General features: G+C 45.1%; 1 protein-coding gene across 5 annotated transcripts in view; it reads left to right on the top strand.

The window, feature by feature from the left end:
* Positions 1 to 12,353, top strand: part of ano10a (anoctamin 10a) — a 107,310-nt gene that overhangs the window by 57,032 nt on the left and 37,925 nt on the right. For all 5 annotated transcript variants that reach the window (XM_052064718.1, XM_052064715.1, XM_052064716.1 and 2 more), the window contains 3 exons: positions 5,094 to 5,478; positions 8,326 to 8,381; positions 8,484 to 8,558. In XM_052064718.1, coding sequence (XP_051920678.1) covers positions 5,094 to 5,478; positions 8,326 to 8,381; positions 8,484 to 8,558 — 516 coding nt within the window. The remainder of the gene's footprint in view (positions 1 to 5,093; positions 5,479 to 8,325; positions 8,382 to 8,483; positions 8,559 to 12,353) is intronic.

Genomic DNA, 12,353 nt, shown 5'->3' with positions numbered 1-12,353 from the left:
AGTTCATGAAAATATGTTTCTTGGACTAGTAATAGATAGTAAACTATATAGTAAGCTACACATCGAGAACGTTAAAATAAAAATATCCCAAACTATAGGGATCCTCCACAAAACTAAGGATGTGTTAAATAAAAGATCATTGTACACATTATTACTTCCATATATGACCTACTGTGTGGAAATATGGGGAAACGCTTGCAAAACAAACATATGCTCCCAGTTTTAAAACAAAAAAAATGCAATCAGAATAATCAGTAGATCTAAATATACAGAACCCACAAATCCCCTATACATTAAATTAAATACAATGAAATTCTATGACCTGGTTGACTTTAAAATCGCCCACTTAATGTACAAAGTACATAATAACTTCCTTTGCCAAAATATCCAGAAGCTTTTTGAAATTAGAGAAAGTTGTTATAATTTAAGGGGTACTAACCTTTACAAAAAATCTAAAACAAGAACAAACATCAAGCAAAGGAGTGTATCATTATTAGGTGTCAATCTGTGGAATAATTTTGAAACAGACCTGAAAATGAGTCGCTTGTCGAGTTCAAAAACAAATTCAAAAGATTAGTACAAAAAATTACACAAATCAGAGTTAAGCTGATAAATTTGATATATCTATAACATATAGTAATACATCTGAATTTTAAAAAAATAATAGTAATGATAATAATACATTTTTTGTAAGCGCCTTTCAAAGCACTCTTCTTCTCGCGGATGAGGACAGCTTTGCGGTGTTAAATGTCCATACGTTGAAGCCATTGGACAGTAGATTCATTAGGTGCTGTGGGGTTCAAGTTGCCATCTGGTGGTCGATGAATGGGACAGTAGTAGAGGAGATGTTCTGCAGTTTGGAGTTCTGGTCCACAGTCGCAGAATGGTGATTCGACGAGACCCCATCGCAACATGTTGTCGTTGAAACGGCCTCCCCCAGTTCTTAGGCGGTTGAGTCATACCCAGACTTTCCGGGGTAGCGTTGAGCCAGGTGAGGGTTCGGTGTTGGGTTGGACCATGAACTGGTTGGGTCTTGCAGTTTTATCCCAACTACTTCTCCACGCTTCCAGGATGTTAAAGTTGGAATCATGAAGTTCTGCTGCATGATGAGGAAAAGGGTGGCGAGATTTTAGCCTTTGGCTTCTTCCAGGTTGTACCTCGGCGATCAACTGGTTTAGGGCATGGTTTTTTTCCAGCACAGCATGTTGAGCAAGGCATTGGGTAGCTTTTTCTCTACGTAAGCTGGCTGGGGCAATGCCTGCCAATACTGGTACGAACTCCGTGGGGGTGGGACGCAGACATCCGGTGAATATCCTCATGGTGTCGTTGAGGGCAACATCAATCTTCTTTGAATGGGTACTTCAGCACCACACTGGTGTTGGGTATTCAGCTGTGCTGTAAGTAAGCGTAAGAGCACTTGTACGGAGTGTGTAAGTGCTTGCACCCCAGGATGAGCCAGCTAGTCATCTCAGCAGATTGTTTCGAGCTGTTAGTTTGGCATGAAGAGCATCTATGTGCTGTTTATGTGAGCTGTCGGTCGAGCTTCACTCCTAGGTACGTGGGGGATGGGTTATGTGGGAGTGGAGTCCCATGCAGGTAGACAGTGAGTTGGCGCTTGTATTCCATCTTGTTTAGGTGGAAAGTTGTGGTGGTAGTCTTTGCCAAGCTCAATTTAAGTCTCCACGTTCTCAGGCATTCCGCTATCAACGCCATATCAGCAGTTAGTGATTCTTCCACCATGTGCCAGCTTTTGTGGGAGTAGCATAGTGCAGGATCGTCAGCATATCCATATTGATGAGACTTGGTTTTGGGCATATCGCTGATATAGATGTTAAAGAGCATAGGCGAGAGGCATGAACCCTGTGGTACTCCATTTCTCAAGCGGCGGGGTCGGCTGCGTTGTCCGTCGCTGGTCTTGAGCACAAAGATTCGGTTTGCCAGAATATTGCTCAGGAAGCGAACCATTTGCTTGTCCGGAATCATCTGGAGAAGCTTCAGTATCAGGCCTTGATGCCATACAGTGTCATATGCCGCAGTTAGGTCAACTACGATAACTCCAGCCTTGTTTCCCTTCTCGAAGCTATCTTCAATAGTACTGGTCAGCTTGATTATTTGCTGGGTGGTAGAGTGTCCATGTCGGAAGCCAGCTTGTTCTTTAGGCAGCTGGGAAGGGGGTCAACCACTGAGTCAAGTCTGGTCAGGAGAAGTCGTTCCAAGACCTTATACGGAACACATAGCAGTGAGATAGGGCGCCCTATCTCACAGCACTCAAGGACACTTTACAAGCAAGAGCAAACAATAAAATCACATATAAAATTATAAATAAAAGAAGAGCTAGATTTAAGTAGAATAAGCAAGTCTGAATAGGTGAGTTTTGAGCTGGGTTTTGAATGTGGGAAGAGAGTCAATGTTACGAATATTGGGTGAAAGTGAGTTCCAGAGTTTGGGGGCAGAGCGGCTGAAGGCTCTGCACCCCATTGTGCTGAGATGGGCAGAGGGAATAGAAAGGTGGAGGGAGGATGAGGACCTGAGTGAGCGAGAAGGAATGGAAATCTGAAGAAGAACTGATAGATGGGGGGGCAAGGTTATAGATGGCTTTGAATGTTTAAAGAAGTATTTGGAAATTAATTTTAAGTTTGGCAAGGAGCCAGTGGAGCTGTCAGAGGATGGGGGTGATGTGATGGAAGGAGGGGGTTCTCGTGATTATCCGGGCTGCTGAATTCTGAACAAGTTGAAGTGTATGGAGAAATTTGTGATGGACGCTGAAAAGAAGTGAATTGCAATAGTCGATACGGGAGGTGACGAGACTGTGAACAAGGATATCAGTGGTGTGAGCAGTGAGAGAGGGACGGGGACGGTTGATATTACGGAGGTGGAAATATGCGGACCGGGTAATGTTATTGATGTGGGAGTGGAAAGTGAGCTGTCGAGGATGACACCCAGGCTCTTGACCTGAGGGGAAGGAGCTACAGTGGAGTTATCAATTGTGAGGAAAAAATTGTCGGCTTTGCGTAGGGTCGATTTGGTACCGACTAGGAGTTCTGTTTTATTGCTGTTTAACTTGAGGAAGTTATGGGTGAACCAAGATTTGATTTCTGAGAGACGGTAAGAGATGGAGGCGAGTGGGAGGGAGGTGTCGGGTTTGCTGGAGAGGTAGAGCTGGGTGTCATCCGCGAAGCAGTGAATGTGAATAACAAATTTGCGAAAAATATCGCAGAGTGAAACTTCTGGAAGATCAATTACCGTATTTTCACGACCATTTGCCGCACCGTATGGTTGGGCGCAGTCTCATTAATGGGTGCCATTTCTGTATTTTACACATAGACAAAACGCACTGTATTATTGGCCGCAGTTTTAAAGTGGGAAAACATACGCCAGCTTAAACATACTGCATGCATGCGCACACGCTAAAAACACATTAGCTTGAAGCATACGGTAGCATGCCAAGACATACAGATACAAGCTAAAAACATGTTTTTAGAAAGGCAACGGAAGCAAAACTGAGTTTCGTTGTATTTTATTTAGCCATTGTACAACATACACACGTTTTTCGATCAATCATCACCCAGAAATCCAAAGTCCTCATCCTTTGTATCAGAATCGAACAATTGTGCAAGTACCGGTAATCCATCAAAAACGCCGTGTTCCCTCTCGTTGTCAGAGTCACTCTCATTGCCATGTGGCTCCACAGAAATGAGCCGGCTTTGCCCAAAACTCGAACAACAGTGCAAGCAGACACGTTCGTCCAAGCAGCCACAATCCATTCGCAAATTGTGGCATAACTCGCCGAGCGCTGCCTCTCACTCTTTGTAAAGTTGCGTTTGCCATCGATCATCCATTGTTCATGCCGTTCGCAACTTTACTTTGAACGCCCGCTCGCAACTTTACTTTGAACGCCCGTTGATGCCGATGTCCAGCGGTTGGAGTTCTTTAGTCAAGCCTCCGGGAATAACGGCAAGCTCAGAGTTCATTTGCTTTACTTGGTTTTTCACCGCTGCTGTGAGATGGGCACGCATGTCAAAAGCATAACCGATGGCTTGAAGTTTGAACTGAGCTTCGTAGCCGTGTCTCTTTGTAGAATTTATTTTCGGTGGTTCTTAGAAACCAAAACCTAAGTTGTTTTGCAGCAATGCACATTGCCGCACTCTATACAGGTGTTGGTACCTGCTAGGGGGGACCCTTTAGCATCCACTTACACGCCCACCCTTCACTCATTGGCGGACTGCTCCCCAGCATGCCTTTCCTCTCTCACGTCTCTCTCTCTCTCTCTCTCTCTCTCTCTCTCTCTCTCTCTCTCTCTCTCTCTCTCTCTCTCTCTCTCTCTCTCTCTCTCTCTCTCTCCATATATGTATATATATACACGCCCACCCTTCACTGATTGGCCGACTTTTTTGCCGCATGCCTGTCCACAGCCTGTCCACAGCCACTTCCGCCTTTTCTCTATGCTGTCTCTATACTATACTGTCGGCTGTCGGTCAGATTTTGGAACTCAGCGCATACACAGGACGCTCGGATCATAAGGCGTCCTGTCCATATTGGAGAAAATTGAAGACTTTTAATGGCGCCTTATAGTCGTTAAAATACGGTACATTGATCAACTTATTAAATGTATTCATGAAATGTAGTATTTATTATGAATATGAGAAAATTGATATAAAAATATGCAAGTGAGTATGTATATACAAACTGAATAGAGAGATTCGTACAGTTACTCATAAGGATAAAAGCATTGATAATGTGTTGATTTTTACAGAACAAGGGGTAGGACCAGAAAAGTTTCTTACTTCCTCCGACTCCTTTGAACATAGAATTGTGATGATGACTGTTTTTTTTTTTCTTTTTCCAATTTTTGCTTGCTTTCACTTTTGTCAATTTATTGTTGTATTCTGTTTTATATGTTCAATAAAAATAAACAAAAAATACTGTAATTATTTTCTGTATAAAAAATAATTTGGTGTTCAAAAAGTCTTTTTTCAAACTTGAGTCTTGAAAAAGCGGGGGTCGTCTTATAATCGGGCCAATACGGTATATTATGACTTGATCATGTGATATTATTGACTCCTGAAATATTACCTAAATATTACTCCCTCTAGTTATGGAAGCGGTGCAGTGCTTCTCTAGCCTATCACTGGGGCACACTGAGCAGAAAGAAAGTGTTTGAAGAACCACGGCCTGGTTTCCATGGTATTCTTGGATTTAACCCGGTGACAGGACGAGAAGAGCCTCTGTACCCCAACACAAAGCGGCAGCTCCGTATCTACCTTGTGTCCCTTCCCTTTGTCCTGCTCTGTCTCTACCTTTCTCTCTATGTCATGATGATTTATTTTCAGATGGAAGGATGGGTTCTCATGCTACATGATAGGGGGCCTACTTTTTGGACAAATATACTATTGTTCATTCCTGGTGTAATCTATGCTGTGGTTATAGAAGCGTTGAATGTCATCTACAGATATGCTGCTGAGTTTCTCACAGAGTGGGGTAAGTTACAGTATTTCTACATTCAATCATCCTGTGATACTGTCATATTTTTATTGTCAAATGAAACCCTTGCTTCAGCACTCAATGGCTAACCAGAAAAATGCTCCTTAAAATTACTAATTTGCTGTTTAAATGAATTAATAAAATTGCTTTTAGAAAATAAATAAGTTCAAAGTTTGAGAACTAATTTTTCTCAAGTTTGCTTTCAACACGGCAGTCTGTTTCTGTATGTTTGTTGAAGAATAACGAGACACCGGACACCGGTATTCATTATGTGCCGCTGTATTCGAAACTGCCGGCCTTACAAACAACCACACGCACTTCCCCCGTGCTGCAGGGACACACCATTTTGAAAGGGGGGTGTTTCACTCCCCCTAACACAGTCAGGCTATGTTGATTGTGTTGGTCCTTCTTGCGCGGAAGTCTCTCTACTGTTTTGTGTAGACCTCATTTCGAATGACTACACTTGGTTCGATGACAACACAGGAGACGTTTTACTTTCGCTAGGTCGCTACCACTGTAGCGCACTGTCACTGTCAGACGAACACAGAGAAGCTCCACCCGCTCTATTTATATGGACACGGAACACTGTAACCTTCCACACAAAATAGTTCTAAACAAGTAACAGTCGCGTCAGTCGCATACATCTTATACCTGTATGATACAGAGAGAGAGAGAAGAACAGATAACTTTGGTCTTGTCAGTGGAGCAATGTGGCAACTATTTAAAAGTAAACTTTCCATTCATAAACTCTTTAAGTATCCGTTTTCGGTGTCTCGCACTGCCGTGGCTGGCAAAACAGACATGGCCGTGGACTTCTGCAGCGCGCTTGTTGTTTTGTTTCTTGTGTATTTATAGAGCAACGTAACATCCGCTTGTGACGTGTGCCGCGTTAATCTCGCGAAAAAAAAAATTAATCTCGTGAAAATTCATTTAAATTAATGCCAATAAATATATATATTAAAACACGCTAAACTGACAGCTCGAATATATATGTCATATATATATATATATTAGAGCTGTCAGTTTAGCGTGTTTTTATTGGCATTAATTTAAATGAATTTTCACGGGATTCCATTTTTTCTCGCGAGATTAACGCGGCACACGTCACAGCGGATGTCACGTTGCTCTATAAATAATAAACCAGAAACAAAACAATGAGCGCGCTGCATAGTCCACGCACGTTTGTTTTGCCAGCCATGGCAGCGCGAGACACCAAAAACGGATACTTAGAGTTTATGAATGGAAAGTTGACTTTTAAAAAGTTGCCAGATTGCTCCACTTAAAAGACCAAAGTTACCTGCATCATACAGGTATACGGTACGGTGTATGCCACTGACGCGATTGTTACTTGTTTGGAACTATTTTATGTGGAAGGTTACAGTGTTCCGTGTCCATATAAATAGAGCAGGTGGAGCTTCTCTGTGTTCGTCTGACAGTGACAGTGCGCTGAGGAGGTGACATGACAAAGAAAGTTCAGCAGTGCAGTGGTAGCGACCTAGCGAAAATAAAACATCTCCAGTGTTGTCATCGAACCAAGTGTAGTCATCCGAAATGATGTCTACACAAAACCGTAGAGAGACTTCCGCGCAAGAAGGGCCAACAGAATCAACATAGCCTGACTGCTGTGTTCAAAGCAAACTTGAGAAAAACGAAGTATGCAACCATGGCTTAAATCCACTATCGGCTGAATATACTGGTTTACCTTAGATGTGCACTTTATAGTGTTATATTGCTCTATTTTGATTCCATAAAAAGAGCTGTGAAAGCAGCTGTTGTGTGACATGATATTTTTTTCACTGTAATTGATAGACAGTAATATTGTGTGAGAGATTATGTGTGAATAACTGCTCCAAGTGAAAAATTATTTCAGTAAATATTTGCATTTTGCACATAGAAAACTCATTCATGATTCCATGTTGACGAGAGCATTAAAATGGGGGAAAATAGGACAAAAAATATATAAAATGAAATTCAGAAACGATGAAAAATGTGTGAGTAATCGCGATTAATTTTTTGTGAATTTGACAACGTACCTCGAGCAACATCACAAATCTGTACTTTATAAGATTCCTTTTCTCAAGTGAGAGACAATTTCTTCCTTCAGAGACAGCGAGATTTGCTTCCGTTGACCAGACATGTTTACAGACCATGTGCTCAGGACCGCGACATTCCCTCCGGAAGTACAGCAATGTACGAGTCGATCAGTAACTTTGTTAAGCAACTGAGGGGAATCCCGTGCTGTTTCCCTTTTGTGGGAAAGCTCTGGTCGTTAGAATAAAGTTTACGTTCTAAAGGTGTTTTTTTGTAAGCAAACTTGGCAAATGGAAAATGAACAACGTGAAATCGGTACTTTGAAATGTGAACGCTGTAGGGGTGAAAACATAAATGGGGTACATTGAAAAAAGGTTTGACTACCGGTATGTTTGAAAATATCTTTTTGACAAAAAAATACCTCTGGGAAAATGCACAGACCTGCCATGAACATTCCTGCAATACCGTGAGCTTTCCCATGATATTGCAATCAGTATCTGTACTGTGACATTAATACTGTGATTAAAAGGAATTGTAAGCTGTAGATATTGTCACGTACCTACTGATAAGATATTTTAAGGAGGAAAAGCACAGTTTACCTTTTGAAAATGTAATTTCGGCCCGCAATTGTTTGGAGATAATTTGGTTGCTTTGGTTTGATAGTAGGAATGGTTGCTTAAATAGGAATAAGTCATACATTTGTTAGTTTTGAGTATTAAAAAGTGTGTGTGTGTGTGTGTGTGTGTGTGTGTGTGTGTGTGTGTGTGTGTGTGTGTGTGTGTGTGTGTGTGTGTGTGTGTGTGTGTGTTTTAGAAAACCACAGGCGTGAATCTTCTTATCAGAATCACTTGGTCCTCAAAGTATTAGTTGTATGTATAAAATACTATCTTGACTAATTGACCACCTGACATTATTACATATATATACATAAAAGGCTGTTTTTGTAAATTAACTGTTTTTTTTCTCCTTAGTTCAACTTCTTAAACTGCTTTGCATCACTGTTTTACATTGCCTTCATTATGCAAGACCTAGTGCTGCTAAGACAGGTTGGTCCGATTTTATTTAACACCCATATACGCACCGACAAATGAACAGTGCATCTGAAAGTATTTAATGATTCACTTTTTCAAAATTCTCTTGATAGTCTTCTTCCAAGATGGAATGCATATTTTCTCCTTGAAAATTTTGACACACCAGACTGTCACAATATGGCTCCAATGTTTCACCTCTGCCCCCACTTTTTTCCATTTTTTTTTCATTCACCACTCCGTTCTGCCAGGCCCACCTCATAAGGCACACTGCTCAATGTGTTGCACATTTTAAGCACTTTCTCAATAATCAGCCATGATTCACGCCGTTCTGCTCACTCACTCTTTGCCGGAATATTATTTCCCTGTTGGAGTGATCACATGTTGTTGACACTGCCTGCCTCTGACCTTCCTACAGTGTCATAATTGGACGAGTGAAACAAAATACATCTATTGCAACTATTGGGTCAACTCCAATGTAAATAACCAGCTAGCATTAGCATATGTACATTCTTTACTAGACCATCCAAGCATGCGTTTTTATTTGCAGTAAGACACGAATATTTCGGTCTTCGGAAATCCGACTGAAATTAAGAATTTCATAATCGGGTATTTGGATAAAAATATTCAAGCTATGTTTTGCTTGTTTAAAGATAAAAGAGACAAAGAAAACAAAACACATTTCCACTTCATTGTAAACAGCCAACTGGTTTTCATTTTTAGTTAAAAGTCTGCCCATGAATTGTAGCCGATGAGACGAAGTGATGTCAGAAGCACAGCAGGGATTTTTCCGGCTAAAACAGCATAGTTGAGTAAGCCTGGTTTGTTAAAAAAGTGATCAGTACGAACACATCTCTTACCCCCTTTCCATCCAAACAAAAAACAAAAAAAACCTGGTGCTTGTTCGCTCCAGTGCTGTGCTTAGGTGGTGCTTACCAAGTTCTTATGAAGAACATGTTTGGTTTTCTACCGGCGAAGAGCCAAATCGGAGTTACATCATTATGTTATAGTCCATCCATCATCTACCGCTTATCCAGGGCCGGGTCGCGGGGGCAACAGCTTTAGCAGGGAAGCCCAGACTTCCCTCTCCCTAGTTACTTCTTCCAGCTCTCCCCGGGGGATCCCGAGACGTTCCCAGGCCAGCTGGGTGACATAGTCTCTCCAGCGTGTCCTGGGTCTTCCCCGGGGTCTCCTCCCGGTGGGACATGCCCGGAACACCTCACCAGGGAGGCGCTCAGGAGGCATCCGAATCAGATGCCCAAGCCACCTCATCTGGCTCCTCTCGATGTGGAGGAGAAGCGGCTCGACTCTGAGCCCCTCCCGGATGACCGAGCTTCTCACCTTATCTCTAAGGGAGAGCCCGGACACCCTGCGGAGAAAACTCATTTCGGCCGCTTGTATCCGGGATCTCGTTCTTTCGGTCACCACCCATAGCTCGTGACCATAGATGAGGGTTGGGACGTAGATCGACCGGTAAATTGAGAGCTTCGCCCTTTGGCTCAGCTCCTTCTTTACCACGACAGACCGATACAACGTCCGCATCACAGCAGACGCTGCACCGATCCGCCTGTCGATCTCCCGCTCCCCCTTGCCCCCACTCGTGAACAAGACCCCAAGATACTTGAACTCCTCCACTTGGGGCAAGATCTCCTCCCCGACCCGGAGGGGGCACTCCACCCTTTTCCGACTGAGGACCATGGTTTCAGATTTGGAGGTGCTGATCTTCATCCCAACCGCTTCACACTCGGCTGCGAAACGCTCCAGTGAGAGTTGGAGAGCCCCGTTTGAAGGAGCCAACAGCACCACATCATCCGCAAAAAGCAGGGATGCAATAATGAGGCCCCCAAAACGGACCCCCTCAACGCTTCGGCTGCGCCTAGAAATTCTGTCCATAAAAGTTATGAACAGAATCGGCGACAAAGGGCAGCCTTGGCGGAGTCCTACCCCCACTGGAAACGATTCCGATTTACTGCCGGCAATGCGAACCAAACTCTGACATCGGTGGTATAGTGACCGAACAGCCCGTATCAGGGGGTTCGGTACGCCATACCCTCGAAGCACCCCCCCACAGAACTCCCCGAGGGACACGGTCAAACGCCTTCTCCAAGTCCACAAAACACATGTAGACCGGTTGGGCGAATTCCCACTTACCCTCGAGGACCCTGCTAAGGGTGTAGAGCTGGTCCACTGTTCCACGGCCGGGACGAAAACCACACTGCTCCTCCTCAATCTGAGGCTCGACTTCCTGACGGACCCTCCTCTCCAGCACCCCTGAATAGACCTTACCAGGGAGGCTGAGGAGTGTGATCCCTCTGTAGTTGGAACACACCCTCCGGTCCCCCTTTTTAAAAACAGGGACTACCACCCCGGTCTGCCAATCCAGAGGCACTCTCCCTGTTGACCACGCGATGTTGCAGAGGCGTGTCAACCAGGACAGCCCCACAACATCCAGAGCCTTGAGGAACTCCGGGCGGATCTCATCCACCCCTGGAGCCTTGCCACCGAGGAGCTTTTTAACCACATCGGTGACTTCAGCCACAGAGATAGGAGAGCCCACCTCAGAGTCCCCAGGCTCTGCTTCCTCTAAGGAAGGCGTGTTGGTGGAGTTGAGGAGGTCTTCGAAGTACTCTGCCCATCGGTTCACAACGTCCCGAGTCGAAGTCAGCAGCGCCCCATCCCCACTGTACACAGTGTTAGTGGTGCACTGCTTCCCCCTCCTGAGACGTCGGATGGTGGACCAGAATTTCCTCGAAGCCGTCCGGAAGTCGGCTTCCATGGCCTCACCGAACTCCTCCCACGCTCGGGTTTTTGCCTCGGCGACCACCGAAGCTGCGTTCCGCTTGGCCTGTCGATACCCGTCAGCTGCCTCTGGGGTCCCACAGACCATAAAGGCTCGATAGGACTCCTTCTTCAGCTTGACGGCATCCCTTACTGCTGGTGTCCACCAGCGAGTACGGGGGTTGCCGCCACGACAGGCACCAACCACCTTACGGCCACAACTCAGATTGGCCGCCTCAACAATAGAGGCACGGAACATGGTCCACTCGGGCTCAATGTCCCCCGCCTCACCCGGAACATGGGAAAACCTCTGTCGGAGGTGGGAGTTGAAACTCCTTCTGACAGGGGATTCCGCCAGACGCTCCCAACAAACCCTCACAATACGTTTGGTCTGCCAGGACGGACCGGCATCTTCCCCCACCATCGGAGCCTACTCACCACCAGGTGGTGATCAGTTGACAGCTCCGCCCCTCTCTTCACCCGAGTGTCCAGAACATGCGGCCGCAAATCCGATGATACAACTACGAAGTCGATCATCGAACTGCGGCCTATGGTGTCCTGGTGCCAAGTGCACATATGGACACCCTTATGTTTGAACAAGGTGTTCGTTATGGACAATCCGTGACGAGCACAGAAGTCCAATAACAAAACACCACTCGGGTTCTGATCGGGGGGGCCGTTCCTCCCAATCACGCCCCGACAGGTCTCACTGTCATTGCCCACGTGAGCATTGAAGTCCCCCAGCAGAACAAGGGAGTCCCCAGCAGGAGTACTCTCCAGCACACCCTCCAAGGACTCCAAAAAGGGTGGGTATGCTGAGCTGCTGTTTGGTGCATATGCACAAACAACAGTCAGGACCCGTCCACCCACCCGAAGGCGGAGGGAGGCAACCCTCTCGTCTACCGGTGTGAACCCCAATGTACAGGCACTGAGCCGTGGGGCAATGAGTATGCCCACACCTGCTCTGCGCCTTTCACCGTGAGCAACTCCAGAGTGGAAGAGAGTCCAACCCCTCTCGAGAGAACTGGTACCAGA

The sequence above is a fragment of the Hippocampus zosterae genome, chromosome 5, assembly GCF_025434085.1.
Source record: "Hippocampus zosterae strain Florida chromosome 5, ASM2543408v3, whole genome shotgun sequence".
NCBI lineage: Eukaryota > Metazoa > Chordata > Actinopteri > Syngnathiformes > Syngnathidae > Hippocampus > Hippocampus zosterae.
Note: the sequence above shows the minus strand (reverse complement) of the source record. Positions and strands in the feature narration are given on the sequence as shown.